The 17,152-nt window shown below is 48.7% G+C and overlaps 2 protein-coding genes across 7 annotated transcripts in view; one reads left to right on the top strand and one right to left on the bottom strand.

Annotated features, from left to right (window-relative positions):
* MKS1 (MKS transition zone complex subunit 1) overlaps positions 1-8,134 on the bottom strand; it is a 44,557-nt gene extending 36,423 nt beyond the window's left edge. For 2 of the 6 annotated variants that reach the window (XM_021929091.2, XM_021929090.2), the window contains exons 1-4: positions 7,706-8,133; positions 7,338-7,402; positions 7,201-7,258; positions 3,547-3,667 (exon numbers count right to left, since the gene is read on the bottom strand). The gene's annotated coding sequence lies outside the window, so the exon portion shown is untranslated. Of the gene's footprint in view, positions 1-3,546; positions 3,668-7,200; positions 7,259-7,337; positions 7,403-7,705 lie in introns of all 6 variants that reach the window. The other 4 variants (XM_021929088.2, XM_003912805.5, XM_021929092.2 and 1 more) reach the window with 3 other exon arrangements.
* Positions 1,045-17,152, top strand: part of LPO (lactoperoxidase) — a 26,065-nt gene continuing 9,957 nt past the window's right edge. The window contains exons 1-8 of the mRNA XM_017950647.3: positions 1,045-1,177; positions 2,108-2,195; positions 5,859-6,019; positions 7,452-7,569; positions 7,960-8,089; positions 8,798-9,004; positions 10,559-10,883; positions 13,169-13,329. Of these exons, the coding sequence (XP_017806136.1) occupies positions 1,102-1,177; positions 2,108-2,195; positions 5,859-6,019; positions 7,452-7,569; positions 7,960-8,089; positions 8,798-9,004; positions 10,559-10,883; positions 13,169-13,329 (1,266 nt within the window). The 5' untranslated portion in view covers positions 1,045-1,101. The remainder of the gene's footprint in view (positions 1,178-2,107; positions 2,196-5,858; positions 6,020-7,451; positions 7,570-7,959; positions 8,090-8,797; positions 9,005-10,558; positions 10,884-13,168; positions 13,330-17,152) is intronic.

Genomic DNA, 17,152 nt, shown 5'->3' with positions numbered 1-17,152 from the left:
TGATTTGGAGAGGGTCTGCAAGACAGGTGAGGAAATCTGTCAGGCAGAGCTCCAGAATTTCTCTCTGGGAGCTGAGCCTCGGGGAGACGTGGCTGGGGGGCAACCTGAGGCAGCTCTCCCTAGTGTGCTTCTGGATTCCACCAGTGAATGCCGTGCTGCAGGGACAGCCCGTGCGCTCTTGTGAAAACTGAGGAGCCTCTCAGGACCATGCTCTAAACACACAATCATTCCATCTGCACGCTGTGGCTGCCTCCCCGGGCTGGAGCCAGAATCTCCTCAGAAGACATATGGGGTCTGCTTCACTAAGCCCAATGAAGACCCTCATCAGAAAACAAAGCCGCACAAAATTTAGTCTAAAGACTTTCATTCAGAGTTAAAGCTCATGGCGAAGGGGTTAATCCATGAGCTGGAATCTTCCCAGGCAGGCTGGGGCACAGCTGTGGGCTCAGGGGAGCTCTGAGCTTTGTCATAACTTTCTTTCAGTATTGCCATCAAGTTGGCACTTTGAGGGATGGGGAAGCCCCTGCCAGGTTTCCGAAGGGAGGTGCTGAGTGTCTACCTCTCAGGCACTCTCCCCTGGGGCTGGGCCAGAGGAAACTGGCTTGCAGGGAGCCATTTCCTGGAGGGAAGGAGGGAGGAGAACTCAAAGGCAGGCTCCAGGCTTGGTAACAGCATTTCTCACACCTGTGACAAGACAGGCACAGCGTCTCAGGACCACAGGCTGTCAGGACAGAATTGGACATTCTGGATCACTTGGTCTCACCTCCTCCCTTAGCAAGCCAGGACCCCAGAGATGTTAAGTAACCTGCCTAAGGTCACAGAGCTATTTGGAACAAATGCAGAATGATAAATCAGGGCCTTCGATCCTGAAGCCTGAGTTCTTTCCCTTCTACCACGGCTTCTCCTCTTTCCATCACTCCCAGCACCTAGTACAGGCCTGTGCATAAAGTAGATGTTTCATTCGTTAATGTGGCTTCTCCTTCTCTGTTCCAGTGTTAGGGTGTCTGGCGTTCCTTGGGCTTTCTCTGCTTTCTGTGATTCAAACCCTCCCACTTGGGCTCTAGAGAGGCTTACAGAGTGATCCTGCATCTCCTTTCAGCGATGAGGATCCTTCTCCATCTCCCAGCCCTCCTGGCTTCTTTCATCTTGCTTCAGGCTGCAGCATCTGCCACAAGAGGTGAGTGTCTCCCTTTATGGGTTTTCTGGGGCTACTGTCACAAAGCACACCAACTGGGTGGCCTAAAACAACGGAAATGTATTCTTTCACAGTCCAGGAGATAGAAGTCCAAAATCAAGGTCTTGGCAGGCCTGTGCTCCCTCTGAAAACTCTAGGGAAGAATGCTTCCTTTCTTCTTCTAGTTTCTGGTGGTCCTGGTATCCTTGGTGTTCCCTGGCTTGTAGCTGCAACACTCCAATCTCCACCTCAGTCTTTGCATGGCCTTTTTCTTTGTGTGTCCTCTCCTCTTCTCAAAAAACCATCATTCATTGGATTTAGGGCCCATGCTAAGGCAGTATGACCTCATTTTAATTCATAACATCTACAAAGACCCTACTTCCAAATAAGGTCACATTCTGAAGTTCCATTCATATGTGAATTTTGGGAGGGCCATTATTTAACCCACTATGCTCTCCTTGTTGAGAAAACAGATCCTGTCCTCCATGCTCCAGACACCAATACAAGAGCGAACAGGGAATCCCATTGCTATCATGCCATCCCCTTCTCTACGTCAGGGTCCTGGTGATCAGTGGGTCCTCCTTAATGAACTTGTGATAGTCCACGAGACCATCTCACCAGGAACCAGAAAAATCCCTACAGCCCAGTAACCCAAGCCACCCTGAGTGGCCACACTCCCTCTTCATCCCATCTCTGGGCATTCTAGTGAGATCCCGAAGAGCAATTTTGACATCTTATTGAAGATCCAAGAGTATTCTTCCCATTCTGTGCTTTTTCCCCTTAAGGACTCTTATGAAACTTTCCTAATCTTGATCTCCTGCCTGCCCAGATTTGCGGGGTGGGGGTGATGGCTAAGAGGGAGACAAAAGTAGAAGACATTGCAAAGGAGTGGTGTCTGACAACCTACTTCCTGCTCCCCACTCCAACCCCAAGCACAGACCACCAGAACCTCTGCCATCTCTGATGCTGTGAGTCAGGCCAAGGTCCAAGTCAACAAGGCCTTTCTGGACTCCCGAACCAGGTACGTGAGACACACACACACACACACACACACACACACACACACACACACTTCCCTTCACAGGCTTCCTGTTCATGACAAGCACATCTAGGCCAGCCCCGATGAGCCAGTGAGGCGAACAATGATAAAACTTGCCTTTCCATCCTCCCAGCCTTCCAAGTACATGACAAGTAGGAGCAATAGCCCACATTCCTAAAGTCCCCAGCCTGTGCATCACCTGGAAGAGGACATCTAATCTAACCCTAGAAGGACCTTTTTTTTTTTTTTGAGACAGAGTCTTGCTCTGTCGCCCAGGCTGGAGTGCAGTGGTGAGATCTCGGCTCACTACAAGCTCCACCGAGTAGCTGGGACTACAGGTGCCCGCCACCTCGCCCGGCTAATTTTTTTGTATTTTTAGTAGAGATGGGGTTTCACTGTGTTAGCCAGGATGGTCTCGATCTCCTGACCTCATGATCTGCCCGCCTCGACTTCCCAAAGTGCTGGCATTACAGGTGTGAACCACCGCACCTGGCCTAGAAGGACTTTCTTCCACGTGGCCCAATGTTTCCTTGGGTCATGCATTCCAGAGTCCCAGAAAGCCTCTCAGTAAAAGTTCTTCATTGATCCAACTGATATTGACTAATTGAAGCCAGGTCCACCAGAAGCCAAATCCGAGCCCTGCATTCAGATGCAGGTGACATATTACACAAGTGCTCACAGGGAAGCTGTGACGGGGTGAAGAAGCAGGAGAAGCAAAGGGGGAGGTTGGACAAATAAAGTGACTTCAGGTCTAGCCTCATCCTGACCCTACAGGGAAACCTGGAGCAGAAGTTGCTCCTCAGAGCCTGTCCCATCTTGGAGCAAGGGAGCAGAGCCCTCATCTGCCCACGTCAGTCAGACATGGCTGCAGGCTTGCAGGTGGCTGAGAGGTGTTGCGGCACACCTGTGGAATTCCCTGGCACCCCCAACCAGGCCACTCCAGTGGCTCAGAAGCAGGCGCCCAACAAGGTTACTGGAGTGAGCTTGCAGCAGATGCACCCGTGGCAGCAAGGGGAAGAGCCCAGGGCCCACAGAGCACCCATAGAGTCAACCACCCTCCAATCCTGTGCAGGGGCAACGTGGGCGCCTTCCCTCAGGAAACGCACACTCCAGGGAAAAGGCAGACATTGAGAAAAAAAAAGTAACCTTATTATTTCCTCTCGCTGTCCCTTTGCACTGGACCTGGGCCACCACTCACTCCTCCTTGGCCCTTGAATGAACTCTCAAGCCTTCAGATAACTTTTTTGGTGACTTAGATGATAAAGGCTTCTAGTCCCCAGACCAGGATTATCTCAGGAATTAAAATGTCAGCATAAGAAGATAAAGCCCAGACCTGTTCTCTTCCTTCAGCTCAGAACTGCTTGAGGCCTCTGGCGGGAGAAAAGAGTGCAGTCTCCTTCTCCCTCTTTCTGGGGTTCCTCCTTCCCAGCCTGGGTTTCTGCTCCTTGGTTAAGCTGAGGGAGGGAGGAAAAAGGGGTGGTGAGTCTACATCCCCTGAACAGCTCAGTCCTCAAGGGGCTGGAAGCTCTCTCTCTGTCTCCCCTTGGGTACTTTCCTGGTTTCAGAGAGAGATTCTGCTGCCAACTCTGTGATCTGGAAAATTCTCTGGCCAGTGACTCCCAGCTCTAACCCTCTCTGCCTGGGAGAACTGGGCCCACTCCTTTACCCCTCCCCACCCTGTCTTGGGGCAGGTCCCTTTTAAGCAGCCTCCAGAATACTAGCAGCTTCGCCCTGCTGTTGGGGCCATGCAGATTCCGGATTCTGCATGGGGCTGCCCTGCCCCTCTCTCTGTGCTGTCAGGACACTGCTCTTCAGGCAGGTGTCAAACCCCAGCCAGTACTCCAGGACACACAGTCAAGCCCTCCTCCTAAGACCTTTCTCTCTAGAATTAAACTGGCAAAGGAGGAGCCTCATGGTGGTGGGAGGGAAGTGACCAGTATTTCTGCAAATGTCTCCAAAGGAAAATTCTCTCTCCCTCCTCAAATTCATTCCCTTTATAGCCGCATGATGGGGGACAGCATAAAAGCCACAAAACCGGAGTTCATACACCTCCTTTGCAAGTCCTGCACAGGCAAACCAGTGCTCTGCTTTGAAATGTGGAGGAGCCCTTCCCCGCTTGTTAGTCCTTGGACTCAGGGGCCTCACAGAGACAGAACGAGTCACATTTAAACATTCTGTTACCCAAGTACACACACAGTGCAGTGACTTACAATTTATAAGGAAAATGAAGGAAATAAACAGGGCAAGGGATGCCACTCTAGGCACAGGGATCAGGGAAGCCTGTTGGAGAATGGTAAGGAGCCACCCAGGCAGAGGGCATGGGGGTGGCATTCCAGGCACTGCAACAGCATAGGGTCTGAGGCAGGAAAGCCCGTGGGGTGCTCAGGAAAAGGAAGGCCAGTGCAAGCAGGAGGCAAGGAAGATCACGCATAAGGTGAGAGCAGATGTGTGTTGTCCCAGGGTAAGCCATTAGAACACTTGAATCAGCAGTGACACAGTCTGATTTTTATGCTAAAAACATCACTCCAGCAGCCCTGTGGAGAACGAATGGGAAGAGGACAAGAGTGGAAGTAAGAGCTGTCTAGATAGGAGAGGATGACGGCTAGGACCAGGGTAGAGACTGTGGAGATGGCAAAGAGGTCCTTCCAAGACCTGCCTGCCCCCAACAGAGCCCAACCCCAGGGCAGAGCAGGAGGTGAGTCCCTGGTGAATCTGTGTCCAGGCAGGGGAAGCATGCAGAGCCCGGGGCGGGGCGGGAAAGGAAGGAACATCTGGAACCTTGGATGGGATCTTACAGGCTAAGCCCACGGGGACCCAGCGGCCTGCCTGCCTTTGTTCATGGTGTGAGGCAGGGACTCTAATACCTTGCAGGAGCCCCTGTGGGACCCGGCTGATGGTAACAGTGATGCTCGCACATGCGAGTGTGTGCTCTGTGCAGATACAGCTCTGGGGGCTCTACATTCATTCCTCCCCAAAATCCTAGGAAGTACTGAATCGAACTGTAGAAAACAGCTATTTTCAAGGTCAAAAATGATGAAACAGCATGGTTCAACCTAAGGTTACTATCATTATTTTCATTATACCAATAAGGAAACTGAGTACAAAGAGCATAAGTAATTTGCCTCAAAGGCACACAACTGGAAAGTGGCAGTCAGGAGCCAATCCCAGTCAGTCTATCCCAAAGTCCATACATAAGTCTCTGATGGGAGAAAACTGTGATTCCCAGTTCATAAATGAGGGGAAGTCACTCAGAGGTCATATAATTAAACCAATCCTGGTGGAACCCAGATCCACCCCTGTGTCCGTCCAGCTCTAAGCCCACTTTAGGCTAGCAGGGTCCAAGATAACTTTCTAAGATGATGAAATGTCCTCTATCTGCACTGTCCAACAGAGTCATCACTAACCACACCTGGCTATTGAGCACTTGAGGTGTGTCTAGTGCTGCTGAGGAACTGAATTTTTAATTTTCATTTTAATAAGTTTCAATTTAAATAGCCACATGTGGTTAGTGGCTACTGTATTGGACAGTGCAGCAGCCTGGGTTATGAGGCCATGTTGTACACACATCCCCTCCCACCCCTCCAGCGGCCCCCAGCCCCCTTCCTACAGGGTCCAGGCCATGATCCCCATTTCCCTCTACTGTAGGCTGAAGACCGCCATGAGCTCTGAGACTCCCACCAGCCGACAGCTCTCAGAATACCTCAAGCATGCCAAAGGCCGGACGCGTACAGCCATCCGCAACGGACAGGTGTGGGAGGAGTCTTTAAAGAGACTGGGGCAGAAGGCGTCCTTGACCAATGTCACAGGTACAGAAAACTCACCAGCCCTCTGTGGCAGGAAGGCGTCATCTCCCCACAGGAGAGAGCAGAGGCCACCCAAAGCTGCACTTCCTGTTGAGAACTATCTACTCAGAGAAACACTCCCGTCTCTACCTTCTTAGACCAGTAGACGAGACTGGCAGAGCAAGGAGGGGCTTAGAGGACAGCCAGGGCAATGCCCTTTTTGCAGAGGAAGGAACTGAGACCTAGCAAGCTCACATTGCCAACTCCAAGTGAGGGGACATTGGTGCTCTTTGTATAACACTATCTGTAAGGCCTCTGCCCAAAGGAAGTGCTAAAGTCAATAAACATGGGTTCCTTGTCCTAAACCACAGTGTCACCACTTCCTCTAGTAGAAAGGATATTTAAGCCACTTGTGTCAGGGGAATTTACTGGGATAATGTCACAGGAGCTAAGATTTCCATCTTGTTCTGGGTAAGATGGAGCTATCAGTAAATGAACTTAACTGATGGCTTGGTCATGGCCTCCTCCATCCCCTCCATTCTCACCCCCAACCAAATGCCACAGCCCACAGAGGGTCATGAGGAAGGGGTTTGGTCCTGACATGAGGAAGAGGCTGCAGGTTCTCCCTGGGAAAACATCAAGTGAGGGGGGAAAGCTAGCCTAGGAGTTGGGCAAATTCCAAAGCTCCAAAAAAAGGAAACTGGGACAGGGTAAGAAGTAGGAAGCACTTTGACCTCTGAAATCCAAAAGGTTCTGAGAGTTGAAATCCTGCCACCTTTCAGAGATGGCCCCCAAAGAAGCCCCCATGAGCCAGATTCCCTCACCTCCCTGTTCTTGCAGACGCCAGGGTGGATGAGGTATGCACATGAGGGTATGTGTTCAGAAGTGGGCATCTCTCTCCACTCTGTGCCCCCACTGAACCCTCTGATGCCTAAAGCCCCTCTACTCTGTCACTCCTCCCACAACCCCTGCCCCTCACTGAAAAATTACCTATCCCTTCCCAACATCTGTCCTCGCTATGTCCCTGCTTGCTTGGTACTCTAGATGTAAATGAAGCTTTAGAAGAAAGTGGTCTTATCACACTAACTCATGCTAACATATGCTTAACCTCCCAGGGGTATTTCCATTCTAAAAGAAAGATCTGTCAATTCAAATGAATCTGGACCTGGTATATCAGGAATTACTAGCAATTCTGGGAACATTACCAGTTACTCTGTGTGGCCTTGGGCAAGTCTCTTGAACACTGTAGTCTCATTTTCTTCCCTGTAAAATGGGAATAAAATTTATTACCTTAATGTGCTGTCAGATTAATTGAGAAACCACTTGAGAAACGCTTACTTACAATGGAATGCATTCCAAAACATGCAGGTTCACCTCTGGTCTCCATTTTCTGCCTCCCACGGGTGCCTGTGAATGGAAAAAGAACTCAGTCCCTTTGGAGTCCCTTCTGTTTCAGACCCCAGCCTGGACTTGACTTCGCTGTCTCTGGAGGTGGGCTGTGGTGCTCCTGCTCCCGTGGTGAGATGCGACCCGTGCAGCCCTTACCGCACCATTACCGGAGACTGCAACAACAGGTGGCAGGGCTTGGGGTGTGGGGACCGACCGTTCCAGCCACCCCGCCCCGCCCCTCCAAGACTTTTGCTCCTTGGGCACTCCAGGCAGATCTACCACTGCCTTGCCCACCTCGGCTGGCGTTCCCACCTTCCCCACCTTCTCAAGATCGCGCCATCTCCAGCCTTCTCTCGCTAGCCCACTGTGTGTCTCTGGAAGCGGCACCTTTCCCGGGGGCGGGGGGAGCCCCGCGCCTTCAGGGGGTGGGCGCAGTTCAGAGACCGCACGTTTGAGAGGCTCCCTTCTCTGCGTCCCCTCCGCCTCGAGCAGAGGCTCCTTCCCCCATGAAGTCCTGGGCTTTGAAGCCCCGGAGCCGGCCTGCAGAAGCTCAGCGAGGATTGTGCTGGTTTCAGGAGGAAGCCTGCGCTGGGCGCCGCCAACAGGGCTCTGGCGCGCTGGCTGCCCGCGGAGTACGAGGACGGGCTCTCCCTGCCCTTCGGCTGGACGCCGGGGAAGACGCGCAACGGCTTCCCTCTCCCGCTGGTGAGGGCAGGCCGGGCGGGGGTGAAGGATGGGAGTCAGAGGGAACGGGATGCTCGCAGGGAAAGGAGGAGGAGAAATCGGTGCGGGCAGCAGGGGTGCGCGACGGAGATCTGCACAGACCCCCATCTGCCGCTAGAGGGCAGCAGAGCTCGGAGCCCGGAGCTCAGCCACGTGGTGATCACGTCCCGGTCGCCGCAGGCCAGATACCCTGGAGTCTCCCGGGCAGATGGCCTCCCTGCCCCATCCCGCTCGCGCTTACCCCAACCCTCGCTCCTGGAGTGCATCAGCTGTTGTTTGCCTGGAGGTCCTATTTGTTGGCCTTATGGGAGCTGGCAGCCCCTACCCAGAGCCCCTCTCTATTCCCGGACACCCGGCACCTCCATAGCTCGTATTTCAGAGGCAGCCTGTCTTTGTTTTCCCTCTCTTAGTGGAAAGGGCACTGGCCTGGCAAGTCATCAAGTCATACGGATCTGGGTTCAATCCCATCCCTGTCCGTTTGTAGCAGCAGGACCTTGGAGAACTGACTTTACCTGTCCAGGATTCAATCTCCCCCTCTACAGAAGAGGCTAATGCTACTCACCTCACAAACTCCTTGTAGGGATTAAGTGTACTTGTAACATGGTAGGTAGTTAATGAGGTGTAGTTGCATCTGAATCCTCAAAGCACTTTTTCCTCTAATCTGCCCTCCCCTTCTGTCTCCATCTGTAGGCCCGGGAGGTATCTAACAAGATTGTTGGCTATCTGAATGAGGAGGGTGTTCTGGACCAAAACAGGTCCCTGTTCTTCATGCAGTGGGGTCAGATTGTAGATCACGACCTGGATTTTGCCCCTGACACCGAGCTGGGGAGTAGTGAGTACTCCAAAGCCCAGTGTGATGAGTACTGTATCCAGGGAGACAACTGCTTCCCCATCATGGTAAGGCCCTGCAGCTGGGCATCTCTGACTAGCTAGCCCCTTGCCCACCCTGATGTAGCAGACATTCCCAGCTCATCAGCTAGGATCTCTGGATAGATCATGGATACTGATTTGGTAGTTTTCCATGCCTCACTCATTCATTTATTCAGTAAACAGACATTGACCACCCCATACCAGGCAATGCACTGAATGCTGAGGATTCCAAAGGGAACAGGACACTGCTCCGGCTCTCAAGAACAAAGGGCCAGCGTGGGAATTGGACAAGTAAACTACTGATAGCAGAATGGGAACACTGGCGAAGGTTGTTTACATCCCCGACCTAGCAGCATTGGTAACACCTGGGAGCTTATCAGAAATGTAAAATCTCAGTTGGGAGAGGTGGCCCACGCCTGTAATCCCAGCACTTTGGGAGGCTGAGGTGGACAGATCACCTGAGGTCAAGAGTTTGAGACCAGCCTGGCCAACATGGTGAAACCCCGTCTCTACTAAAAATACAAAAATTAGCCTGGCGTGGTGGTACATGCCTGTAATCCCAGCTACTCATGAGGTTGAGGCAGGAGAACTGCTTGAAACTGGGAGGCAGAGGTTGCAGTGAGCTGAGATCCCGCCACTGCACTCCAGCCTGCATGACAGAGACTCCATATCAAAAAATAAAAAAGAAAAAGAAAAAAAAAAAAGAGATGCAAAATCTCAAGTCTCACCCAAGATGTTAGGAAATAGATTCTACATTTTTACCAAGATCCCCAGAGATTCATTTTATGCATGTTAAAGTTTATGCTGCCGTACATCATTGTAGAGGATGACTTCAACTCCACTCAGAAGGACCTGAAACCTGGATGAATCCGAGTGAGCAGCAGGGATTTGTAGGAATTTCCATCTGGAAGGGAGAGGAGCTTGCAGCAATGCATCTTTTCCTATTATTCGTGGGTGTTACAGTTGGAGAGTCATTTATTCACTCACAGAATAAATCGAGGCTATGTGCTGTGGTATAAAGAGCATAAACTGTGGAATGAAGCCAATGATCTGAATCCTACATCTTTCCCTTCCAGTGTGTAAGTTCTTAGGTAACTTACTTAACTTTTCTGAGCCCCAGTTTTCTCATCTATAAAATGGAACTGAATTGTCCACCTTACAGGGTTTTTTCGAGGACTGAGGTGAGTTAAAGTATGCATAATTTCTGGCACACAGTAAGCCCAAAATAAATACATGGCAGCTGTTGTTAGTAGTAATTATTAACAAATCTGTTCCCACCTCATGTCCTGCTTTCCTGTCCAGGTAGCTCAGGACTCCCTCCCCACCAAAAATTTGGAGTCCTCACTGTGAGGACTGAATGATTACCCTCAGCTCTTTCACACAACAGGATGTAATGAACTTCAGGATATTATGAGCCCAGGGTGTGTAATGTCAGCAAGAAGTGTCTGGGGTCAGTGTCCGGTACCAGGGTCCCAGGAAGGCACCATCAGCATCTTTGCATCCAGACTTGCCCTGGGGAGAGGTTGCCAGGGCCCAGCTGTTCCACCCCTGCCCAGTCACTTCTGCCCAATCTCTCTGCAGTTCCCACCCAATGACCCCAAGGCGAGGACTCAAGGGAAATGCATGCCTTTCTTCCGAGCTGGATTTGTCTGCCCCACTCCACCCTACAAGTCCCTGGCCCGAGAGCAGATCAATGCTCTGACTTCCTTCCTGGATGCCAGCTTTGTGTACAGCTCCGAGCCAAGCCTGGCCAGCCGCCTCCGCAACCTCAGCAGCCCCCTGGGCCTCATGGCTGTCAACCAGGAGGTCTCAGACCATGGGCTACCCTACCTGCCCTATGACAGCAAGAAGCCAAGCCCCTGTGAGTTCATCAACACCACAGCCCGTGTGCCCTGCTTCCTGGCAGGTGAGTCTCTAGCCTGGGAACAGAAGGGCCCAAGGACAAGGGGATTATCCAGGGAAGCTTTACCACTGCCCCCTTCTTGTCATCTTTCTGGAAAAATGCACACTGAGTCATCGCTGTCCCTAGCCAGGTCCTGGTCCAGGACTAGCAGAAAGGCCCAGATGAATAAAGAATTCAAGAACATGTATTCACTGTAAAACAACATCAGGAAGTCCAGAAAAGTAACAAAGAAAATAAATAGAAAGTACCAGGCCTGGTGGCTCACGCCTGTAATTCCAGCACTTTGGGAGGCCGAGGTGGGCAGATCATGAGGTCAGGAGATCGAGACCATGCTGGTTAACATGGTGAAACCCCGTCTCTTCTAAAAATACAAAAAATTAGCCGAGCGTGGTGGCGGGCGCCTGTAGTCCCAGCTACTTGGAAGGCTGAGGTAGAAGAATCACTTGAGCCCAGGAGGCGGAGCTTGCAGTGAACCGAGATCGCTCCACTGCACTCCAGCCTGGGCGACAGAGCGAGACTCCGTCTCAAAAAAAAAAAAAAAAAAAAGAAAACAAAAAAATTTACACAATCCCACTACCCACCAATAATCATCATTAACATTTTAATGCTTATTTTCCAGTGTTTTTCCTATCACAGATACAGTTCTACGTTGTTTTACATAATCGGGTCCTACTATAAATAATGCTCCAAAACCTGACATCTTCACTTAATCTACTTCATGCCATTAACTGTTCTTCTATGACATGATTTTTAATGGCTGCCTAGCATTGCATGACACATATTACCATCATTCATTTTCTCAACCCTACTGGGGGGTTATTTCCAGTTTTTCTGTGTTTTGTTGCTGTTGTTTAGGTAAGGAATATCTTCACTGATAAATCTTTGTTCTCATTTTTGATACATTTATTAAGATAATTTCCCAGAAGAGGAAGTTCTAGATGAAGAGGAATGTATATTTTTAAAGCTTTTTATAACCTGGGCACAAAACCCCCACTCATACAGCCTGTGCACGACCAAAGCCCTGCCAATTCTGTTCATTCCAGGTGCCCTCCTGGTCCTCTCTGTTTCCGGCTTCTAGGGGCCATCTCACCCTCAAACATCCTCTCTCTTAGGACAAACCCCCTGGCCACCCTGACATTGCAGAAGGCCAGCTCATAGGCCAAGATACCTTTATAGATGTTTTGGATTTTGCGTTCACATATACCCCACATCAATCCAGACACAAAACTGAGTTCTTTTTTGTTCTTCATAAAAATATGCACTCACACCAAGAATTTGTAATTTTAAATAGACTTTCCTGGCCTGGTGCAGTGGCTCACGCCTGTAATCCCAACACTTTGGGAGGCTTAGGTGGGAGGATTCCTTGAGACTGTAAGTTCAAGACCAGCCTGGGCAATATGGCAAGACCCCTGTCTCTACAATAAATTTAAAAACTAGCAACACATCGTGGCACATGCCTGTAGTCCCAGCTATTCTGGAGGCTGAAGCAGGAGGATCACTTGAGCCCAGGAGGTTGAGGCTGCAGTTAGCCAAGATGATGCCATTGCACTCCAGCCTGGACAACAGAGCAAGACTGTCCAGATAGATAGATAGATAGATAGATAGATAGATAGATAGATAGATAATGATAGATAGATAGATAGATAGATAGATAGATAGATAGATAGATAGATAGATAATAGATAGACTCCCCTAAAGATTAGAGGGCACAGGGAGAAGCTCCTTATTCCCTTATGAGACACCTGGTCTTTGGCCATTTAACTGCTTCTCCATCCTTACTCCTCTCTCCCTCCCACTATAGACCCCCATCTCCAGATTATTCTCCCTTTATTACCCAGAGGAACTCAGCCCTACCCACGCTCCTCACCTCAAACCTGCATTCCTAAAACCTTCAAAGTTGCTCTGTGAAGTAAAAAGCTCCTCATTCATTCGAAGCCCCCCTTCCTAGAAGGCGATTGGGTTATAATTAGCAAAATGTTACTGTGTAGTGTGTCACCACTAGCCTTTGTCACAGTCCTGTGATAGGCTTTATTCTCATGTTCATAGGTAAGAAGACTGAGGCTCAGAAGTGTTAAGTAACTTGTCCAAGGTCACACAGCTAAAAAGTGTGTATATAGAACTGAGAGTCAAACCTATGATTCAGCACCCCCTCCCCATGCCCCTCCACCTGACAGGAAGGAGAGCTTGTTGATGGGGGGCTCCTGTGGGGCACCATCATTTCTTTGTGCAGGTTACTGGGTCCTGGGGCTGTTAGGGAGAATCTACCTTCCTGTCTTCTGGGCTTTCAGGAGATTCTCGAGCTTCAGAGCATATTCTGCTGGCCACGTCCCACACCCTCTTTCTCCGCGAGCATAACCGGCTGGCCAGAGAACTAAAGAGACTCAACCCTCAGTGGGATGGAGAGAAGCTCTACCAGGAAGCCCGGAAAATCCTGGGAGCCTTCGTGCAGGTAGGGAGGCCCAGGAGCACTGTCATCCGGACCCACCTGGCTCCCACTCCTGACTCTGCCCTCTGCTCACTGCTGCGCCTCCGGCTCCCTCTTCTGTTCCCACACCGTTTCCCCGGCCTCTCTGCTGTTTCTCTCCTGTTGTCTCGTTCTTTGAAATCCCCCTCCTTTCATTTCTTCAGCTTCTCTGTCTCAAAATGAATCTCTGGATTGGGAGTGTTGGAAAGTCACTTGTGCGTTGGTCCCTTCAGTGTGCCTGCCCGGTGCCATCACTGGACTATAGGCGCCTTCACTCCCGGGACTGCTACACCGCAGTGATATGGGTTATTTTGATTTGATTGTCTTCCTTTTTTTTTTTTTTGAGACGGAGTCTTGCTCTGTCACCCAGGCTGGAGTGCAGTGGCCGGATCTCAGCTCACTGCAAGCTCCGCCTCCCGGGTTCACGCCATTCTCCTGCCTCAGCCTCCCTAGTAGCTGGGACTACAGGCGCCTGCCACCTCGCCCGGTTAGGTTTTTGTATTTTTAGTAGAGACGGGGTTTCACTGTGTTAGCCAGGATGGTCTTGATCTCCTGACCTCGTGATCCGCCCGTCTCGGCCTCCCAAAGTGCTGGGATTACAGGCTTGAGCCACCGCGCCCGGCCTGTCTTCCTTTTTAATTGTCTACATCTAAGCCCGTCTCATGGGCATACTCAACAGATATTGTTGATTGGCTGATCAACTAACTAGAAGAGACAAAGTTGATGTGTTGATATTAACCATGCATATATTTTTTGAACATTTTATTTTGAAATAATTATAGATTCTAATATATTGCAATAGGAGGGGGGTTTCAAAGGATGAGACAATAGGAGAGAAGCAGCAGAGAGGCCGGGGGAAACAGAGGTTTGGGAAGAGAAAAGGTAGCTGGAGGCGCAGCAGCGAGCAGAGGGCAGAGCCAGGAGTGGGAGCCAGGTGGGTCCCGGTGGCAGGGCTTTTGGGCCTCCCTCCCTGCAGATTATTAGATTCTAAGAGTTATACAGGAATCTTAAAAAAATGTACAAGGAGGTCCCATGCACCCCTCACCCGGTCTCCTCCAGTGCTAATGTCTTACATAACCAAGATACAGTGGCAAAACCAGGAAGTTAACATTCATATAAACCATAGAGCTTACTCAGATCTCACCAGTTATAAATGTAATCATCTCTGTGTGTGTGTGTCTGCATAGCTCTATGCAGTTTTATCACATATGTAGCTTCAAGTAACCACCACAATAAAGACTCTTAACTGTACTGTCCCCCCAAAACTCCCTCATGCTATCTCTTCATAGCCACCTCCACCCTCACCCCTATATCCGTAACCCCTGGCAACCACTGATCTGTTCTTCATCTCTATAATTATGTTATTTCACAGATGTTGTATATATGGAATTATGTGACATGTGTCCATCTGAGATGGGCTTTTTTCATTAAGCATAGTATCTTTGAGGTTCATCCATGCTGTTGTGTATATCAGTAGTTCATTCCTTTTTGTTGCTGAGTAGTATTCCATGGTATGAATGAACTACAGTTTGTTTAACCGTTCAACTTTTGAAGGGCATTTGGATAGTTTCCAGTTTGAGATTGTTATGAATAAAGCTACTATAAACATTCAAACATAAGTTTCTACATGAAAATAAATGTTTATTTCTTTGAAATACATGCCTAAGAGTGCAATTGTTAGGTCACATGCTAAGTCCATTTTTAGGGTTTTTAAAAAATTTTTTAATGTTTTTAATTTTGTGGGTACATAGTAAGCGTCTATATGGATGGGGTACATTGGATGGTTTGATAAGGGCATACAATGTGAAATAAGCACTTCATGAAGAATGGGGTATCCCGCCGGGTGCGGTGGCTCATGCCTGTAATCCCAGCACTTTGGGAGGCCGAGGTGGGCAGATCATGAGGTCAAGAGATCGAGACCATCCTGGCCAACATGGTGAACCCTCATCTCTACTAAAATACAAAAATTAGCTGGGCGTGGTGGCACGTGCCTATAGTCCCAGCTACTCAGGAAGCTGAGGCAGAAGAATCGCTTGAACCCAGGAGGTGGAGGTTGCAGTGAGCCAGGATCGCACCACTGCACTCCAGCCTGGGCAACAGAGTGAGACTCCATTTCCAAAAAAAAAAAAAGAGTTATCCATCCTTCCAGGCATTTATACATTGAGTTGCAAACAATCCAGTTACACTCTTATTTTAAAAGGTACAATTAAGTTATTCTTAACTATAGTCACACTGTTGTGCTATCAACTAGTAGGTCTTACTCTTTTATTTGTTTATTTATTTATTTTTAATTTTTTTTTTTTTTTGAGACAGTCTTGCTCTGTCGCCCAGGCTTCCTTAGCCTCCTGAGTAGCTGGGGTTACAGGCGATTGCCACAAAGTCCTGCTGATTTTTGTATTTTTAGTAGAGATGGGGTTTCTCCATGTTGGCCAGGCTGGTCTCGAACTCCTGACCTCAAGTGATCCACGCACCTCGGCCTCCCAAAGTGCTGGGATTACAGGCATGAGCCACAGCGCCCAGCCATCATTCTATTTTTTAGTACCCACTAATCATCTCCACCTCCGCCCCCCACAGCCCCCCACTACCCTTGCCGGCCTCTGGTAACCATCTTTCTACTTTCTATGTCCATGAGTTTAATTGTTTTGATATTTAAATCCCACAAATAAGTGAGAACATGCCATATTTGTCTTTCTGTGCCTGGCATATTTCACGTAACATAATGATTTCCACTTCCATCCATGTTGTTGCAATTGACTAGATGTCATTCTTTTTTATGGCTGAATAGTACACTATTGTGTATATGTATCATATTTTCTTTATCCATTCATCTGTTGATGGACACGAGTTGCTTTCAAATCTTAGCTATTGTAAATAGTGCTGTAACAAACATAAGAGTGCGGATATCGCTTTGATATGCTGATTTTATTTCTTTTGGGTATACACCCAGTAGTGAGATTGCTGGATCATATGGCAGCTCAATTTTTAGTTTTCTGAGGAATCTCCAAACTGTTCTCCATAGTGGTTGTACTAATTTACATTCCTGCCAACAGTGTACAAGGATTCCCTGTTCTCCACATTCTTGCCAGCATTTGTTATTGCCTGTCTTCTTTATATAAGTTATTTTAACTGGGGTGACATAATATCTCATTGTAGTTTTGATTTGCATTTCTCTGATGATCAGTGATGTTGAGCACCTTTTCATATGCCTGTTTGCCATTTGTATGTCTTCTTTTGAGAAATGTCTATTCAAATCTTTTGCCTATCTTTTGATTGGATTATTAGATTTTTTTTCCTATAGAGTTGTTTGAGCTTCTTACATATTCTGGTTATTAATCCCTTGTCAGAAGGGTAGTTTGCAAATATCAGTATTTTCTCCCATTCCGTCGGTTGTCTCTTCACTTTGTTGATTGTATCCTTTGTTGTGCAGCAGCTTTTTAACTTGGTGTGATCCCATTTGTCCATTTTTGCTTTGGTGGCCTATGCTTGTGGAATAGTGCTCAAGAAATTTTTGCCTAGACCAATGTCCTAGAGACTTTCCCCAATGTTTTCTTGTAGTAGTTTCACAGTTTGAGGTCTTAGATTTGTCTTTAATCCATTTTTATTTGATTTTTATATATGGGTAAAAGATAGGGATCTAGTTTTATTCTCCCACATGTGAATATCCAGTTTTCCCAGGACCATTTATTGAAAAGGCTGTCTTTTCCCCAGTATATGTTCTTGGCATCTTTGTTGAAAGTGAGTTCACCATAGGTGTGTGGATTTGTTTCTGGGTTCTCTATTCTGTTACATTGGTCTCTGTGTCTGTTTC

Source organism: Papio anubis, chromosome 17 (genome assembly GCF_008728515.1).
Source record: "Papio anubis isolate 15944 chromosome 17, Panubis1.0, whole genome shotgun sequence".
NCBI classification, from domain to species: Eukaryota; Metazoa; Chordata; class Mammalia; order Primates; family Cercopithecidae; genus Papio; species Papio anubis.
The sequence above is the reverse complement of the archived record's forward strand: the minus strand, read 5'-3'. Positions and strand labels throughout refer to the sequence as shown.